Source organism: Lepisma saccharinum, chromosome 9 (assembly GCF_977018435.1).
Source record: "Lepisma saccharinum chromosome 9, izLepSacc3.1, whole genome shotgun sequence".
Classification (NCBI taxonomy): domain Eukaryota; kingdom Metazoa; phylum Arthropoda; class Insecta; order Zygentoma; family Lepismatidae; genus Lepisma; species Lepisma saccharinum.
Genome location: NC_139237.1, coordinates 43238728 through 43259828, shown reverse-complemented (window position 1 = coordinate 43259828; position 21101 = coordinate 43238728). Strand labels below are relative to the sequence as shown.

The window sequence follows — 21101 nt, the reverse complement described above, 5'->3', positions numbered from 1 at the left end:
AGAATGGGCAGTCGACCAGTTCCTCTCCCCCACAAGTGTCGTCTCATGTTGCAGAAAACAAGTTAGTTAAAACCTCTTGTGTACCACAAGTATTGTTATGTACTGCTATTGTCAATGTTAAAAACAAACAGGGTTACTTTTAGCCCTGTCGTGTGCTTCTAGACTCGGTATCGGAAGTGTCCTTTGTGTCTGAGACGTATTTACAAAGGTTGCAGTTACCTAAGCAACGCACGAACATAAATATTTCTGGCATAACTGAAAGGGGTGTTTACACAGCCAATGCTATAGCTAATGTTCAGTTTCTGTCAAAGTGCAAGACACAACTGTACAGTGTAAGGGATGTGGTGGTGAAGAAAATTACAGGTAATTTGCCAAGAGTGCAAGCATCATGGGCGTGCACTTCGTCACACATACAGGGCTTACCCTTGGCTGATCCTACATTTAACGTGAGTGCTCCTGTGGATATTTTACTGGGCTGTGACATTTTTCCTTTATTGTTGGAAAGTGGACGCTGCGTGGGACCTCCTGGCACTCCATCAGCATTAGAAACAGTCTTCAGTTGGGTGTTATCAGGGCAAATTGATGGTAGTGTTGGTAATGCAAATATCAACTCAGTCTCATCTTTCCATGTGTCATGTGATTTGAATACTAACGTACGTAATTTCTAAGAACTTGATGCATTGCCAACCCTTGATCATTTAACGTCAGAAGAGAAAAGGTGTGAAGCACATTTCATAGCTACTCACCAACGAGAGAATGGTCAAAATGTAGTTAGCTTACCATTTAAGAACCATGATGTGGTGTTAGGGTATTCAAGAGAAACAGGAGTTAAGAGACTTAAAAGTCAACAACGCAGACTTTCTCACTCCCCTGAACTTCGTAAACAGTGCATTTCATGACTGAGTATAGAGAACTTGGACATATGGAACTTATCCCCCCTGAAGGAATACATAAGGTGCCTAGTGAAAGTTTTTTATTTTCCTCATCATCCTGTATTTAAAGACAGTACGACTTCACCTATTCGTGTAGTTTTTGATGGGAGTTGTAAAATGTCTTCAGGTGTTTCTCTTAATGACACTTTAATGATTGGCCCTAAGTTACAAAGTGATATCATTAGTGTGATATTACAATTCAGAATACATCAAGTAGCCCTAACGTCTGACATCTCAAAAATGTATAGACAAGTAAAAATTAATCAAAAGGATACAGACTTTCAGAGAATTGTGTGGACAGAGGATCCTAGTGAACCATTTCAAGACTTCAGATTTTTGACTGTCACTTATGGTACTGCTTGTGCACCATACTTAGCTACGAGGTGTCTGCAACAATTACGTGAAGATGAAGGTGTAAATTTCCTCCTTGCTTCAAATGTGTTACTTAATCATGTGTACATAGACGATTTCTTAAGTGGGAGTGATTCTACGGAGGGTGCTATAGAACTATCCTCAAATGATCCTAAAGTGTTAGACAGTATTCCAAGCGAATTGTTTTAAAGAAATGTGCCGTTTCAATTTAATGACAGTGACTGTAAGAAAACATTTGGGATTCAGTGGTGTCCTTCCTTGGATCATTTCTTCTTTAATGTAGTGAGTCCAATTGTGCATTCTGTGTTGACCAAGCGACTTCTCCTCTCAGAGATATCTAAGTTGTTTGATCCTTTGGGCTGGTTATCACCTACCACAGTGAAAGCCAAACTATTGATACAAAAACTGTGGAAATTAGAACTTGACTGGGATGATGAACTTCCAAGTAATGTAATTGATAAGTGGGTTAGTTACTGCAGTGATTTACCAAATTTGCAAACTATTAGAATTGAACGTTGCATCGTTTCCAAAGACTGTGTCGAGCTTCATTTAGTCGGTTTTTGTGATGCATCCGAAGCAGCCTATGCAGCGGTTGTTTACCTTAGGCGTGTCTGTGCTGATGAACAAGTCCAGGTTAAACTTGTTGCCTCAAAGACAAGAGTGGCTCCTCTGAAAAAAATGACACTTCCACGACTGGAACATTGTGCTGCAGTATTGTTGGTTCACCTCATTACTTATGTGCAAAAAGCATTGCCAGTCAACTTCACAACTGTTACCTCCTATTCAGACTCCAAAATAGTTTTAGCGTGGATAGCTTCATGTCCTAGTCGTTGGAAAAACTTTTGTGGCTAATCGGGTTTCTAAAATACAAGAGGAAGGTGGTATAAAGTGGTGTCATGTCAGCTGTAAAGACAATCCTGCCGACTGTGCAAGTCGTGGGATTCCCCCTTCCAGCTTAGTGACACATTCTTTACACATTCTTTATGGTGGCAAGGGCCTCCATTTTAACATGAGCTGCTACAATTGCTTGAAAACAAGTGTGACATACAAGAATGTAGTGAAGTGAGTGTAGAACAGAAGCAGTCTGTTGTAAGCCTTGTGTCAACACAAGACAACCCATTATTTGAGAGGTATTCTTCTCTAAATAAATTGCAACGTGTAGTGGCCTGGTGTAAACGGTTCATTTTCAATGCCCGCAACAAAACTAACAAACTGCATGGTCTATTGAGCACTAAAGAGTTGTGGGACACAGTGAAAATTGTGCAACAGGGTGAATTTGTCAATGAAATTAATGCTCTTAACAATGGTTTACCCTTATCTTCAGGGAGTACCTTGCATAGTTTAAATCCATTTTTTGATGAACTAGGTGTTCTCAGGGTGGGCGGCAGATTGAAACACAGTAACATTCCATACAGTGCCAAACATCCTATTTTGCTGCCCAAGAAGCATAGATTAACAGACTTAATTATTGCACATGAGCACATTGTTCTTTTGCATAAAGGGCCACAACCAGTTCTCGCAATTTTGGATAATTCATGGTCGTGACAGAGTGCGTCAATTAGTGAAAAAATGTGTGACGTGCCATAGATATAATCCCACCATACCAAAACAACTAATGGGAATCTTACAATGAGGAGTGGATTACGCTGGGCCAGTAATTCTTAAGGAAATGAGTGGTCGTTCTTGTCGAAGTTACAAAGGCTACATCACATTGTTTATTTGCTTTCTTTCTAAGGCTATTCATCTTGAAGTAGTGAGTAGTGCAACCACTGCAGCCTTTTTAGCTACTCTTAGACGATTTGTGTCTCGACGAGGAAAGCCACGTGACATGTACAGTGACTGTGGAACTACGTTTGTTGGTGCAAACAAAGAGCTAAAGGACATCTTAAAAACTGTGAACAATTGCAAACACAATGAATAAATAGCTAATAATCTGAGCAGTTTGGGAATACAATGGCATTTCAACACACCTCTAAATCCTCATGCAGGAGGATTATGGGAAAGTGGAATAAAATCAGTGAAATTCCATTTTAAAAGAATTGTGGGAAATACATTTCTCACATTTGAAGAATTGTGCACTGTGTTAGCACAGATTGAAACGTGTTTAAATTCGAGACCACTCACAGCCATTTCCAGTAACCCAAATGATTTGCAAGCTCTTACTCCAGGACACTTTCTGATAGAAGATGCATTGGTGTCAGCTCCAGAAAGAGATCTTACCACATACAAACTTAACAGACGTTCACAGTGGCAACTTACACAAAATTTGATGCAACATTTCTGGAAACGTTGGTCTCGAGACTATCTCACCCAGCTGCAACAACATTCGAAGTGGAAAACACAACAAATAAATTTTCAACTTAGTGATTTGGTTCTCATCAGAGATGATCAGCTTCCTCCACAGCAATGGAAACTTTGAAGAATAAGGGAGGCTCATCCAGGTACTGATGGACTCGTAAGGACTGCTACAGTGAAAACCAGTACCGGCAATTACAAAAGACCAATTTGTCACGGGCTGCTAATTTAATAAATAACTAATTAACTCAATTAACTCAACTGAACTGAGCTTAGCAACGCAACAACGAAGAATCGCTCGCCTCACCTGCTGGGCGAATTAAACATTACATGAAATATAATACGGTCAGGATAAGTGCCTAACAGTCGGAGTTACCAAGAATAAACCTAGGAGGATTTGATTTTAAATACCTGAAATGACGTTACATAATACTACGGTGTTTCTGAATATACATATATATTAAAGCACAGATAAATACACATTACATCTTGCCCTCTTTCACTCGATCTCACATTCATTCTCTCATTCTATGGCATATTGCGACAATATGACAAATACAAAGGTTAGATTATTTACTACTTTGACCATACTCTTGCTATGTCTTGGCCACATTGCCTTTTACAATTTATCGTTTAGGATTTTAAGCATAAAGTGAATAATTGTTCCTTGTGCGAACCCCTTCTATCTTTTCTGAAGGTATAAATATATTCAATGAACTATTGTTGCTGTTAACTTAAACTCTCATCTTTAACATTTGATTACTCCGCCGGAAAACAGATGTCTAGGGTTGCCATAGCACTGATTTAAGTTAAGCAATGATTTGATTACGCAGATTCGCGGTAGATAGTCGTCGTCATTCTCACACACGCACATGGTTGGATCTTACCTTAGCTGCATTCCCTCTGACCTGGGTTGGGCGGAAGTGGTCCTACAGTTCTGGAAGACATCTGCACTCCAGTGTTGCACTTCGCGGTTATCCTGGTTGGCGAAAGTGGATCGGTCGGCGGCTCCATCTGGCCTCATCGGATCCTGGCTTCACTCGTTCACTGTCGACTCCATACGACAACTTGCGCAATAATAGGTCAGTTCTTCGCGGTCACTCGTAAGTACAGATTCGTGACTTGGGCGGTGAGACGAACATACGCGATGAGCCATTCGCGGTTTCACATGGATATCAAATATTATTAACTTTCACTACTTTGGACGTTGTTTCGGACGATTGACACAGGTGCACGTGTCTGGCGTTATTCTCACATAACCACACGTATGTGCACGGATGCGTTGACGGCGAGGGGGAGAAGGATCCCCTGATTCTACTTTGCTCTACTCCATGGCTCTGAAACACTCACTCGAGGAAAAACAAATCCAGACTTCGAGTCTGCTTGCAACTCGCAGCTCGGTCGCGCGTAGCTCACACTCCGGTGGTGATTGTAGGCAAAACTGTGCAAAACTGTGTGTCGCTATTCCAAATCATCCCTTTTATTCCAGATTTGAACGTAGTGACGCGCTACCCTCTATGATCAGGTGCTTGTTTATTGTTTCTGGTGCTTTGACCGTTGCCCTCCTATCCTGGCCAATGCTCACTCAGGTCCTTAACCCCTGGCAGCAGCCCCTCGCGCAGAGATTAGGCTAACTCTTCCTCTTTTGTATTCAGTCACGAAAAGCAGGAACAACTCGGTAGGGTAGCGCCTCCCTTTCAATTCGGCGATGAATCTTTAATAAATCATAACTCCCGTATTTCTGTTCTGATTAGGCTCAAATCTTGGAATCAGTACTTTGATGATGTGTTCTTCCGCTGGTTGAAATCTCATCCAATTCGGTCCATTGGTTTAGAAGTTGCATTTTTCTTGCTCTTCCCATAAGAATGCATGTAAATCCGAATTCGGGCGAAAACGGTGGTTGAGCAAGCTAGTGCTGGCTAAGACAGTTCGCTAGACACCTGTATTCGCGACGGATATTAATATTACCAATTGCAATTAATTCCTACTAACGGGCAATTAGATTAATTACTTGTCACTCAATATTTGACCGTTATAACATTCCCCTCCTTTTAATTATGAATTTTTTTCAGAGCGAACTTGCGAGTGACAGGAAAAAATTCATACCACATATTAATGATATTTGTTATTGATCGCACACATAGGCGTCTGAATAGGGACTCGAACCCTGGACTGTATAACTTTTAACTCAACATTAGAAATAAGTTATACTTTCTGCAATTGTACTATAATTATGAGAATATAAACGGATATGATAACGTATACAGGAATACAATATAAAGTACATTTTAACATGGAAATCTCAACGTTTCTTACCACATACATACTAACTTTGGATACACCCTGTAGTTTTATACATAATAATGTGACTACTGAATAAAAGCTAAATGAGATATAAGTAAATATTTGGTTTGCAACTTGCTCCCTCTCACACATATGTTTGCATACTTCTTGCATTAATTATAAGAAAGGTCTACATTTTTTGCCTTTTAATATAAAAAAAATAATCTCTAATTTTCCTATTGTTTACTTTACAATCGGGGCGGCTATAGTGCGATATTTTCTTCAGTGTCTCCTTTGACATGAGCCGGACTGGCAAAGGAGTCTTCTAGTCTCCCGTCGGGCCTTGAATATAAGCTGTCCGCTGCAGAGATCGCTGTTCTTGCCTCAGTCCACTTCGTCTGGGTTGGTAATCTGGGGAGAGTGAGTCCAAGTTACGGCTAGTAGACGGTCTATTCCAATCGAGTAAATTAGCACCAGTCTGTGGGGATACGACTGTTCTAACCGCATTCACAGCACGATTCCTCTCAACTTGTTTCGGGTTGTTTTGACCCCTGCAGTGTTGCCATCTCGCGTTTTCTCCATCCCTATCGTCTCGGAAGTGTTGTTGTTGTGGGCGGTGATTGCTGTACTGGCCTCGCTGGGATAAGCTTCTCTATTGTTCCTCCCAGAGTTCTGTCTCCGACTACTGTTTGTTGCCAAATTTACTTTCGGGCATCCCTCTTGCCTTTCTTCTTCAAAATTCCCATACTTTCTTCTGTGATTCTTGTTTTCCCAGGCTGCTCGTTTCTCTTGCTCCAGCGCGTCCAAATCGCAAAGAATCATCGACATCGTGTCCAGGTTGGAAAGTGCGTCTCCGGTTAGCTGACGTTGCACATAATGCGGAAACATTGCGCGTATTGCGGCTAACATTTCAACTGGCTCAATTCCGGGCTTCAGGGCGTGGAAATCACTCACTCGCTGCCAAAAGAATTGTTTATAGGTGATTTTCTGGCTCTCATCAAACCTGCGATTTCTAAGCAAAGTGATTTGGCGTTCTACTAGCTGGCGACCTTGAAATTGTTGCAGAAATGCTTGTTCAAACTCTTCAAAGCTATTAAATTGTGGATTCCGCTGCTCGAGCCAGATCCTTGCGCTCCCTTTGAGTAATTTTCGCATTAGCCTCAAGCAGTCTGGGCTATCGACACCGTACAACAAACAATCTTCCTTGAAGTCTCTTATGAACATTGACGGTAAAGTCTCGTCGTGATCGGGGTTGTACGTTTGAAAATTATCTATGCCGACTTTTGAGAAGATTCCGCGAGTATTCAACTCCGCGTTGGACACACTGCGTGTCTCCTGCTGGGCGAAAGCGTTCAAGCTCGGCGGACTCCCGCTCCGGCCGATGACGTCACGCGCTTCTTGGCGATCCAAGGAAGTTGGTGCTGATTGACAGGTCAGCTGGTTGGTCACGTCTGCTGCGACGAGCAAAGGAGTTGGGTTCGCATCCCTGGACGTTGCCTCCTATCGGCGAATCTCTTCGTCCTCATTTCTTCTCCGTTGCGTGATTTGGAAATCCTTCATTTGGTCAATTTTTGATAGCAGCACTTGGAAACGGCGATCCAATCTTTCTTCTTCTTCTCTCCTTTCGGCAGCCTCTATCTTCCGCCTTTCTTCTTCTTCTCTCTTCCTCTTCTGTTCTCTTTCTTCATCTCTGGCTTGGAGATAACTGATTAGCTGAGAGAACATGGCCTGCACGTCCATCTTCTCTGGAACTGGCAACCCCGTTACCGACTGATCTTTCCCTAGATCCTTATCAATGTTGCCGGCTGGCGAAACGCCTGTATCTGTAGAATGCTCAAACCCTGGGCGGTCCATGGTATTGTTGTTGGCTAATCTCTTGCGGAGCCGAGTAGTTCTTTGCATGCCAATCTTCTTCTTCTTCTCGTGGCTGGCTATCGCCGAAGGAAAAAAGATATCAAAATTCTTTTCCTGGTTTCTGGTTTCAGATCACGGGGATCGCACCCCTCACCTGCTTCCGTGTCATAACGCGTGTCCTTTTGTCCTTTGTCGTCCGAAGTTAATAACGCCCATTGTTAATAAAATAATAAGATCCTCTAATAATTCTGCTATGGAAAAATGCTATAGTCGCCACAAAGTATTTTCACTATTACACCATAAAAAACACACAAAATGGTTCTAGCTACACATCGATTGCATATTCAGTTAATTAAAATCACCGTACAAATTACACATTAATACTTTAAATGAACACGTCTTTATAGATTCTTATCAGGATTTTCAGTTACATGTTGCAATTATTTAACTTTCAACAAAAAAATCTTAGTTCCCCCTTAGCGTTCAATTCTGGTACCCTGTCGTAGACATTCGTAGGCTGAAAACTCTCTTTAACAACAAGTATTAAATCCCCTTGGGTAATAGACATAACTGATTGTTAACCATTACAATCAAACCTAATAAAATTCACATTGAGTAGATAAGCAACTAATTAGAATACTCGTGACCTCCAGGTTCCTTACTAGCCTGCCTGTAACATCGTTCTACGAGTCTAATTCCTATTTGCTTCCTATTTGCCTACTCTTCTATTTGCCTATTCGTCGATTATTTGGGCCTACTTTTTACACCCCTACTTGTCTATTCACATACTCGTCGATTATTCGGCGTACTATTTTACTTGCCTACTTTCTTATTTGCCTACTCGTCGCTTGTTTGGGCAACTTTTATATGCCTACTAATTTTATTTGCCTACTCGTCGAATGTTCGGGCGCCATATTTTGTCACGGGCTGCTAATTTAATAAATAACTAATTAACTCAATTAACTCAACTGAACTGAGCTTAGCAACGCAACAACGAAGAATCGCTCGCCTCACCTGCTGGGCGAATTAAACATTACATGAAATATAATACGGTCAGGATAAGTGCCTAACAGTCGGAGTTACCAAGAATAAACCTAGGAGGATTTGATTTTAAATACCTGAAATGACGTTACATAATACTACGGTGTTTCTGAATATACATATATATTAAAGCACAGATAAATACACATTACATCTTGCCCTCTTTCACTCGATCTCACATTCATTCTCTCATTCTATGGCATATTGCGACAATATGACAAATACAAAGGTTAGATTATTTACTACTTTGACCATACTCTTGCTATGTCTTGGCCACATTGCCTTTTACAATTTATCGTTTAGGATTTTAAGCATAAAGTGAATAATTGTTCCTTGTGCGAACCCCTTCTATCTTTTCTGAAGGTATAAATATATTCAATGAACTATTGTTGCTGTTAACTTAAACTCTCATCTTTAACATTTGATTACTCCGCCGGAAAACAGATGTCTAGGGTTGCCATAGCACTGATTTAAGTTAAACAATGATTTGATTACGCAGATTCGCGGTAGATAGTCGTCGTCATTCTCACACACGCACATGGTTGGATCTTACCTTAGCTGCATTCCCTCTGACCTGGGTTGGGCGGAAGTGGTCCTACAGTTCTGGAAGACATCTGCACTCCAGTGTTGCACTTCGCGGTTATCCTGGTTGGCGAAAGTGGATCGGTCGGCGGCTCCATCTGGCCTCATCGGATCCTGGCTTCACTCGTTCACTGTCGACTCCATACGACAACTTGCGCAATAATAGGTCAGTTCTTCGCGGTCACTCGTAAGTACAGATTCGTGACTTGGGCGGTGAGACGAACATACGCGATGAGCCATTCGCGGTTTCACATGGATATCAAATATTATTAACTTTCACTACTTTGGACGTTGTTTCGGACGATTGACACAGGTGCACGTGTCTGGCGTTATTCTCACATAACCACACGTATGTGCACGGATGCGTTGACGGCGAGGGGGAGAAGGATCCCCTGATTCTACTTTGCTCTACTCCATGGCTCTGAAACACTCACTCGAGGAAAAACAAATCCAGACTTCGAGTCTGCTTGCAACTCGCAGCTCGGTCGCGCGTAGCTCACACTCCGGTGGTGATTGTAGGCAAAACTGTGCAAAACTGTGTGTCGCTATTCCAAATCATCCCTTTTATTCCAGATTTGAACGTAGTGACGCGCTACCCTCTATGATCAGGTGCTTGTTTATTGTTTCTGGTGCTTTGACCGTTGCCCTCCTATCCTGGCCAATGCTCACTCAGGTCCTTAACCCCTGGCAGCAGCCCCTCGCGCAGAGATTAGGCTAACTCTTCCTCTTTTGTATTCAGTCACGAAAAGCAGGAACAACTCGGTAGGGTAGCGCCTCCCTTTCAATTCGGCGATGAATCTTTAATAAATCATAACTCCCGTATTTCTGTTCTGATTAGGCTCAAATCTTGGAATCAGTACTTTGATGATGTGTTCTTCCGCTGGTTGAAATCTCATCCAATTCGGTCCATTGGTTTAGAAGTTGCATTTTTCTTGCTCTTCCCATAAGAATGCATGTAAATCCGAATTCGGGCGAAAACGGTGGTTGAGCAAGCTAGTCTAAGACAGTTCGCTAGACACCTGTATTCGCGACGGATATTAATATTACCAATTGCAATTAATTCCTACTAACGGGCAATTAGATTAATTACTTGTCACTCAATATTTGACCGTTATAAATTGTAAAGCTATGTCATTTGCCATTTAATGATGATTATGAAAATTGAAAAATTGAACATTTGCATTCATTAATTTCAAATAGTTCTAGTGTACAATATATGTAAAATTGTTTTTCATATTTTTTGTTTGGAGTGTACCATTTTTTTTAATTATATATTTCAAGGTGGGCGGTATGTTGACCCCCACCATGTACTTGGATCCAACATGGCGGTCAAGACATTTTTCTGATACTTGCCAAGTAGGTGTTGGCAACACTTGTCTTCGAGTGCGCACTAAGTATGGCTGCATGACGTCGTTTTGTGTATGCAGAATTATCCTTTGTCTTCTTTTCGACAGGGAATCTGTTGTGTGTATCTAGATATGTGTGTGTGTGTGTGTGTGTGTGTTATTAAATATGTATTTTACATAAGGTGGGTTCAGGCGCGTATATTCTAGGCTACCTAGGCTACCGCCGAAGCCCATATTAAAATATAGGAAATAATCGACTCGCAAATTTAACCGATGCTTCACTCTCAAGTAACGACCAAGGGGTAAGTGCTAGTGTATGGTCGTCTTTATTTATCGTCAGGCTTCTTCGTCTGAGGGAAAAGTCTTTGAACCAGCAGGAGGTGCTTTCAACACATGACGTATTTCTGCTGGCAGGGACGGCCTTGCTGATCCCTCGTGCTGGCTTCCAACCCCAAGCGCTGCATCCTGGCGATGTTGTAGTGTTGCCAACAATGGAAATACGAAATTCGCTAAATCGCTGGGAAAAAATATTATAGTCGAGGGTGCCAATGCAAATTATCCAAGCTAAGGGGACGAATCATGAAAATTACATGACCTTCCCCTTCCAACCCTTCGAGCATTGCCAGTCTCTCTTCGAGTTCCATGAATTTCGTCACATACAAGCATTATAAATCCGCCAAATTTAGTAATTTTCCCCTGAAGTTGGCACTCTGCTTCTCGTTGGAATTCCGCTATGGTCGCAGCTATATGGGACATTCTGATGACGTCAGCGATGTTCCCATCCTGTATACTTCTGTTTCAAGCAACCCCCTCAGCCCTGTCAAAATGTCAAAACCTTTGAGCTCGCGGTGGGGTTTCGGCCCGAGCCATCCCTTCTGAACGGAAATACGTTTGGCAACATAAATAGTCCTTGTTGTCATAGCAACTATTCACCGCACGTGTTTTCAACGACTTTGAAACGTGTCCGAGATCCGAGTTCCTTGTGTCGTCCGCGTAGCATGTTCACCATTGTTGGTAATGCTTCTTTTTTTAAACAAAAATCAGTGACCGAGGCCGTTTTGTTGTGATGTGTTGTTGACATGTGTTGTGTTGTTCTGTGTTTTAGTAATTTGACTATTCATCTGAGGACACATTCTTCAATAAAGTGACCAAAAAATTCACGCAAAAGGAGGGAAGAATGGAGTTTACCTTCAAGTAAGGTAAGAAGATAATTATTATTAATTATTATTATTTCATATTCGCATGTAGGTCCTACATATTGCATGTTATAGACCGCTCCTTTTTATAAATAAGCATGAAATGGTTGATTTGATTTGCTTTACTTTACTTCGTTTTTTGTGCCACTTTTGGCTAATTTGCTAAGATGGGAATGAGGGATGATATGATGAAATTGATGAATGAACACTCAGAAACATCCAGGCCAGGATTCGAACCCGGGACCTATAGCGTCGTAGCACGATATGCTAACCTTTATATATATATATAAAAGGAAAGCTCCTATGCGGAAGCTTCCCCCATCACACGCCATTCACTCATAGCATTTCATCTAATTTCTATTTCAGGACTTTTCAGGACAGACAATCACAAATACCCATGCCTTACCCGGGACTCGAACATGGAACCACTGGCCTTGTAACGCGCTCCTGCTAACCATTCCGCCACGGAGGTCGACACCACTCCATCGCAGGGGCCGGCTATGAAATAGTTTATGTCCATTGCTTACTATTGTTGTTTTTAATGGTAAGATTTCGATGTGAACAAAAACATTCAAAATGAATGAGGAAGAGCTCCCCCCCCCCTTATTTTGCCGGACAGATTTTCATTTAAAATTCAAACACTACTATATTTGGAGATAGCCCTGATGTTGGTCTCAGCACGCGCCACTGGTGAGTGTCCTTTTCAAACTCACACCTACCCAACCACCGAAAGTATTTGGATACAAATCGGAACGAGGCTCGCTCCACGACAAATTACCTTCTACTCAGCAGGAAGGAAGAGGCTCGGGCAGAGTGTTGTCTTGGCTTTCCAATCAGCAGTACCAACCCTAGAACATATCGTTCTTTCTGGAATTAGTATTGCGTCGCCTGAACAATGACCGAATTAAATAAACAAATCGGCGGTACGTCTAGCTTCTACTTTCGTAATTTTACCTTGCTTTTTTATCTATTGAGTTTATCACGACGATGAATGTGCATAGTAAAAGTAGGTGGTAGAAATTATCTTTTTTCGCATCTAAAATAGAAATTTTCCTTTGGCAGTGGTTGGCAACCCTTCTTCGTTCTGCAAGCCATGCAGCTCAACGCCACTCTATGCAAAGCAATGGGAACAGGCTTGAGCACGGGGAAACCTCATATACACGGAGAGGATAGCGACGAGGCGGTTTCAGCACTCAAAGACGAAAACAAAGCCTGGTGCGTACAATCAATGATGGAATATCTAAAGAGGAAAATCTCTTGCTTCGTGAAATACAAGATAACTAATTTCCTAAGTAAATTATATTGATAAAAATATGGTGGTTCGGCAGCTCTCCAGTTCTTATTGCAGAGCCGCCCCTGGGCTACACCCACATTCATGTACTTTCTGTACAATCAAGGTGTTTTATTACATCACGTGATCTATTATCCACGCCCCCCTGGCAAAATTTTCAGCCAATCAGAATGCACCTTACAATTCAGCCACACCTTCACCAAATGGTTATTGTGAAACGCTCATTTATACCTACTCGAGCAACTCGCTCCAGTATCCGCCCCATCTACCGAGTAAGTGTAAACTAGCTTTTATACAGATTTTATTCTTTCTGCAGACCTTCCTTTAGGAGTAGTTAGCTCAGCGCGCTACAACGCCAGGAATCTCTCTTTAGATTCCCAGCCTGGCATGTCAGTGTTCCTTCATCAGATTCATCGTATCATTTATTCTCATCTTCGCGATTAGCTAAATGTGTCAAAAAACGAAGTAAAATAAGCCAAATCAATCTTTAATTTCTCTACAAATTCTGACAATAACAATAATGTAATTGGTTTCGAAGCATGCCTTTGATTCGTACACAAACTTGAAGTCACGTGCTAGACAAAATTATGATATGCATGAAAATTATATACGTAAGATATACAACTCTCTTATCATACTACTAGGTTTCTCCTTCTATTTCACTTCCTCTGATTTCTTTAATTGTATTTATCTTCCCTTTCCTATATTTGGTTATCTCTATCTCCAGTTCATCTATTCCTCTTCTCTCGGTTGCTTCTTTATTTCTGCTCTCTCTCTTTCTCTCTTTCCCTCGACTTTTTTCTCTGTCTGATTGCCTCTTCTTTTTTCTATTTTCTCTTTCTCTCTATCGTTTCTTTATTTATTGATTTTCCATCTTCCCAGTTTCCTTTGTCACTTTCACTTTTTCACTCTCTGGGCTAGATATTTTTTTCCTTTCCCTTTCTTTAATTCTCTGTCACATTCCTCTCTTCTCCACTCCCCCGTATCTCTCTATTTGTCTCTATCTCACGTTTGCTTCAGTTTTTCTGTTTATCTCGCTCTCTGTATGGCTTCCTTATGTCTCTTACTTTCTCCTGGGCCTCCCGATGGCTCAGTGGTTGCGTCGACGCCTTGTAATTAAGGGGCCCCGGGTTTGATACCCGGTTGAGGCACATATGGTTCGGATTCCACTTTAAGCTGTAGGTCTAGTCCTGATTAACCGTACTGTGCATAAAGTGGACTTAAAATACCAAATCAATCAATCTTAATTTCTCCTATCTGACAAATTGTCTCGGGGCGCCCTGCAAGCATGTTGATCACACTTCTATTTTTTTAAAAATGATGCCATTTCGAAAATCATAATAGAAAGCGGATATTCTAAATATGTATTTTCAGAAAGATTACAGTGTTAAAATTCAAGAGTTGAAAGAGGAATATACTGATATCTGAATATAACAAGATCCAAAGTCGAAAACGGGTAAGAGAAAGGATTATTAAAAGGATAACATTTGAACGTATGACCGAAAACTGATTGAATTATTAATTTTCTCCTTGGTTATACATACATAGAATTACACATTAATAAAAGTATCACTGTAATAAATTACATACTCATTGTCAAATTGACGTCACACACTTGAATGTCGAAAGGGTATGATGTAAAATCAAATGGGCAAGGAATAACAAGTATGCATCTGAAAGAGAAAGAAATGTTTAAGAAACACATTTATGATGTATTGTCTAGTACAAGTAAAAGAAAGTGCCACTAACTTAGTATTATAAAATTGTGCACAATCCAAAGTCAAACTCAATCCAATCAAAACGCTGGTCTGTGTGTCCTCTAAATTTACAAGTCTAAAGTCTATAAATTCTGCACTCGCAATCAATTAATTTTCTGACTTCTCTCAATGCAGATACATTTTGATTGTGTTTAATTTTTCATTTTCAACTCATGAACAACAAATTCTATCTACACTAGGATCCACAACAAAATAATCTTCATTCTTCAGTTTTTCTTTTAAACAGTAACATGTAACATTTAACTCCTTGTTGTTTCTTAATTCTACCTTGCTCATTGTATTCACTCATATACTCTCATGCAATTTGTCTAATTTTCCTTGCAAATATTTGTATTTTTAAACTTATTTTACTACTCTAGATACATTTCGATAATATTGTTTAATGAAGTACTGTATGACTTGATTGTAATCCTATTAAGACAATATCCATTATACATACGTATCTATTATACATGTTTCTGTGTACACGAGTACAGCATGTTTGTAAATGTATATAGTTATATATAGTTATGAATGTCTGCATTTAGATATGTATATTACTATATTTCTGTAAATATCATTTTTAGATTTATGTCTTATATAAAATTTGTGCTAGTATTCTTTATGCAATGATTAATGTAGTTATGCTTTCTCTTTCTTTCTGCATATTTTGTTTTGTATTGTCGAAATTTTAATTTTTGAATTGTTTTTAATCTATGCAAGCCTATTGTAATTAGAGCCAAAGCTCTGTTATAGGTGAAAATAAATAAATAAATAAAGTACGAATTATCTATGAATCTTGTGATTAACTAATGTGGAAATCTGTGATTTAGAAGCATAACTGTAAAGTACCATTACAGTTCTATACTTTCCCCTGACGCAACCAGAATGCTAGTAAGGAGTATGGAGTGAACTCAACTCTTAAGGTTGTTGATTGTCGTTCTGATTGCGAATAATTTATTGGTGTTAGGATTGGCCATCTTGCAGCTGTTGCGAGAAGGATGATCTGCTCTGTTCTGTTTCAGTGTGCTATCTGTTGAGCAGTGTCTACTGGAACTGGTCTTTTGGAAGGTTGCAGGTTGCCAAACTGATGCTGAGGAACCTGGTGGTGCTTGGATAGGTCGCATGTGGTGACTCCTGCTTCTTGCTGTCGCGGGAACTGTTTGATTCGGCATGTTGATCACGAACTCGTAGAATATATTAAATACAAAAAAAGGTTTCAATAATTGATGCTTCAATTATGTAATGGAATGGTAAACATGATCCTTTAGGAACATCCAGTGAATAAAACGCCTTATGGTGCACTTAACTATAAAATATACCAACTCGCTATGAATGTAAGTAACGGAGCAAGGTGGGGAATCACGGAAATTTAAGGCATTTATTGAAATTACCAATACAAGTACTTACGCATAAAACGATCTAATTGTGTGGTCGTTTGAGGCGTACATAACTCTTGTCATTCCTGCTCTTGGTGCCATTGACTCCATATTTGAAACATAAATAAACGGTTTCCATATTTGATTAACTTCATCCGTGCTTAGCACAATTATATCTTCCTTAATGCTTACATCGTAATCTTTCCATTCCAAAGCAAAGTACAAATTTAGTTTAATGTTCTGAAATAAAAAAGAACACCTATATGCATAAAATGTATATTTGTATATAGACATTTCAACGCTACACAATCATAGGTTTATATTTTTGCATCATTTAAAAAGCAGGTTTAGGATTAAAGTTACACAAAAATGAATCATATCACCGTATTTCTCTTGTATTTATAGCCCACTTTCATACATTGCTGCAGTTGAAACCAAGATAGTTACATAACTTATCCGGTGTCCCTTTCCTGTATCCAGTGGCGGTCCCTCCATGGAACAGAGGGAACAGGCTGTTCCCTCCTACTTACTGCGCTTTTGGGCTATTTAAATTATTTATATTAACATAATAAGAACACTTCTTTCTCCCGAAATAAACGTTTCCAAAAGTAACACTGAAGAAAATCTTTCACCGTGGCTGGACGTTTGTTGACGTCATCTACCCCCAACGCATCATGGTTCTCACCCCATGCTCTACCATGGTCTCTTAGTATCATGCCCTCTACTGTCTGAAGCCGAGTATTTCCGACCACGCGCGAAGGTAAACGATCCCCACGGCACCACGGAAGCTGAAAACTCTAGCTGTTCCCTCAGAGAGATATTGCGGATTCGCTTTTCTTCCAGTTTTTGCTATGTGCTGAAGTTTAATCGCGTCATAAGTGATACTTTTGAGTGTAGAAAGTCCATAACTTCCTAATCTCGTTGAGAACTTGCGTCTGACATTCATAACGAACTGAAAAAATCTTCTAGAGTCTAAGCGTCTGCTAAATGCCTTGGCTAAACGCTGCGAAATAGCTTCCGAGGGAACAGCTCACATCCACCTGTTCCACCAACCCCAAGACCAAAGTTCCAAGGCACGCAGCTGCAGGACAAGAAAGCGAATGTTGCGAGTGTTGTATGATCGATCGACCGGCTGAGTACGAAAGCCTGTAGTTCATTGAACTTTGCAGAAAATACAACAAACCAACACACATCCTAACTGAATTAAAAACTAAAACGAAATCATACACAAGGCATTTTCAAACGAGTTACTACAACTCTGTAAAATGATTAACTGGATATTCTACCAGTGGCAAATTATATTGTTGTCCTTGTTTGATCCTGAGAAGGGAGTCTGGAACAGGTCAGGTTTTGTCACATTAACAACTTCTAGTAACAGGGTGGCTACTCACCGGGAATTTCTTGAATTCCGGGAATTATGTGTGAATTATTGGCTCCGGGAATTCTGCTTGAAATTTTCTCTGTAGAGATGAAAATTGCAATTTTTTAAAATCCCAATTCCATTGAATTTATACATATTTATTAATGACCTGAAACAAGTTTTTCACAGTTTAGATTTTACTTTTATCAAGAAAAGAAAGCTGCGTGGAAAATAAAACTGAATTCTGTCAGTCCGTTTGCTTTGTTAGTGTCCTTTGCGGAACAATCCATCTGATGGACGGAAGATTATTGCAAGATAAAATATCTTGAAGTTGATTAGGTAAATTTAAAATTCTTATAGAATTAACAATTTTTCGTAGATTACTATTTCCCGTAACATTTGTGACTTGTGTTTGTAGATGTATTTATAGTCCCGAGTAGCAGTGGCGTGCCCAGGATTTTTGTAAGGGAGGGGTTACCTATACTTTTTCTTGGTAGTCCGCTCTCATTTTGTCATATTTTCCTACCATTGACGTTCTTTTTTTAGGAATATTGGGCCAAATTGGGGGGTATAACCCCCTACCAACCCCCCTTGGGCACGCCACTGCCTAGTAGCTATGTGAAATGACAAATGTAAACTCCGCGCCTTAAATTATATATATGTACCGTCCAAGTGGATTAGAATTATTGGATTCATTGGAATCGCACAAACCATATATTGTTAATATAAGTATTTGTTGGTGTGTATGTGTGTGGGTGGTGAGAGACGGTAAAACCTTAGTTTGAAATAGATAAAACATCTGCTTGAATTTTTGTACAGTTCGCCTTGAAAACCGGGAATTATACTTGAATTTTATTATGGTCCTACAGTAGCCACCCTGACTAATCTAGCGAACGTCATGAAAAAACTCAACCATCTGTGTGCCATTATTGCATTGAGGACGTTTGAATTACAAGAATACTCAACTCTATGAAAAACGTCAACTTAATCTACGAATAAAGAGATGAAACAGGTCACGACAAAATATTATTTTCTTTCTCTGATGACTCATAAATTTATAGCCCGACCCTGTTGCCGAGTGGTTAGCACATCGCGCTGCGACGCCAAGGGTCCCGGGTTCGAATCCTGGTCAGGCTTGGTTGTTTGTGAATGTCCATTCATCAATTTCATCATTTCATCAATCATCCCCATCTTCGCAAATTAGCCAAGAGACACAAAACGCGAAGTAAAATAAACTAAATCAAATCAAAATCAAATCATAAATTTATATTATCAATTTTTTCTTTGTTGCGCATCAACAATTTTATTTTTAATGTTTTCTTTATATTATATCACATTTGCTTTAAATTTATTATTGTCATATAATTTTAACGTGCCTCATGTTTGTCACTTCTGACATTTCAATAAGGGTTGAATTTTACTTGATCTATTGTATTATATTAAGACACCCATGCGAGGGGGAGCAAGTGCAGGTGACCTGTTCCCCTGCCTGATTTATCACCGCACGCCACTGCCTGTATCATGTTTGGGTCTGTTTCATTCCTGTGTTATACAGGTGTTTCCGAACTTATGAACACACACGCGGCGCGCGCGTACACACGCCCACACACACACACATACACACGCCCCTATTGAAGGAAAATCTAAATTACAAATTATCTTATACTAATTTTGTGTGTTATAAGATACTCACCCGATGAGTTTCGTCAATTTTTGCTACCTGATATATAATTATTCGCATCTCAGTAATAATAGGTTTACCTGAAAAACAGTACATATTTCATTAAGAATTTTACAGGATAAGCCAACCCGCTTTGAAATATATAAAGTTTATGCAATCATTGTGAATATTTTCAATGCTGTTGCCTTTTAGATCTGTGTTTTTCTAGAAATTAATTGCTTTCAAAATTATTTTTGGCGGTTGCTCACCCCTCCCCAAGAAAATTTCCTGATGGTCATAAGCGACCTGCGTTAAGGATTATTGATTTAACAATTGGCGAGAAACAAATACAAGGATTAAACAAATGCAATCAAAAAATATAAAATTAATATTATTATCACTGATTCGTTCATTTACTTTTTGGAAGTCGATCCTTTAGTAAAACGAAAGTAAATTTATATCAGCTCCAGAGACAGTAGCTACAAAGTAACATGCCATGAAATTTCTTAAGAGCGTCTGGTCTGCCCATAATTTTCCCAATGAGCTCCTGAATGATGTACGCGCTCAAAACAATAACTGAGTTTATTACAGAATAATTCTATCGAAACTGTTGTCAAGTCTAATTTTTTACAATCAAAACAAAATGTTTTCTTTCTAAATAAGGTGCTCAAGAATTCAATTAATTTCTTTGGCTACAAAGTTCCCAACATAACATTTTTTAATTTGTTATTTTCTGAAGCGCAATTTTGTTCCAGGCAAGAAGAAATCGCCCACAACATTACTCCTCTCGGCGATTGAGGTGGCGTGGGGGGCCAGTTCGCTCCTCACTTTTTACTACTTTCTCCTACTATACTATCTATTACTCTACACATCAATAACTACTGTAGATTGAACTCAAGACAATAAATGCTGCTTTTGTAGATTATTCCAAATTTTATTCTAATCCTTATTTTGATTCAGGACCTTACCTATGTCAAACAGAAGTAGGTAAGTTATTAAGATCACCAGTAAAACTGATTTTAAATTCATGTTTGAAACTATGTAGAAATGATAACTAAAAAGTAATTATACTTGTATTGAGTAGGCAACGAACTCGTGATTTAATAACATAATAAAGTTCTGTAAGATTATAATAAGTCTAATCACATTTGAAAATGTACTTACCATCTTTGATGGGCGCTCTGTTACTTCTATAACCATTTGGGAAGTTCAAATGAGGTTCTGTTTCATTGGAAGAAGCCACTGTAACACTGTTAAGAAATTAATTTTATGTATTGAAAGTTTGTAGTCTTACTGCTATGTACACACACATCACACTTCAAATATCACTGAATAAAATACAGTGCGCATTCTGAATGGTACATTGTTACAAGAATTGATTTTGGAAAAAACTGTTTTAATATCATCATATTTCGTTCTCAAACAAAGCTTTAAACTTATTAAGAGATGGTTGATGGCACATTTCAATATGTATATTATACACACTTGTATTATTCTCCTTAAAAATAACGTAATTATAGGCTTCTAAATATTATTCAAAATATACAAATAAAGATAAAAAGATAATTTGAAGGATTGCAATTTGTTGTTCGTAATCCAATACATTAATTTTTCAGGTTTTAAAAAGCAAATGTGAGATTATTTGAGAATATTTTCCAATAGTTATGCCCAAATCGAAATGAAATGAATTAAATCAAGAGCAAACCTTATTAGTAACTGAAAATGAAAATAATAATAGACGAGAGTAGGAATG

At 39.3% G+C, this 21101-nt stretch overlaps 1 protein-coding gene across 1 annotated transcript in view; it reads right to left on the bottom strand.

Annotated features, from left to right (window-relative positions):
• Positions 1-21101, bottom strand: part of LOC145992410 (glycine receptor subunit alpha-2-like) — a 159596-nt gene that overhangs the window by 13110 nt on the left and 125385 nt on the right. The window contains exons 2-5 of the mRNA XM_083128792.1: positions 20513-20598; positions 19382-19449; positions 16360-16568; positions 14783-14865 (exon numbers count right to left, since the gene is read on the bottom strand). Of these exons, the coding sequence (XP_082984918.1) occupies positions 14783-14865; positions 16360-16568; positions 19382-19429 (340 nt within the window). The 5' untranslated portion in view covers positions 19430-19449; positions 20513-20598. The remainder of the gene's footprint in view (positions 1-14782; positions 14866-16359; positions 16569-19381; positions 19450-20512; positions 20599-21101) is intronic.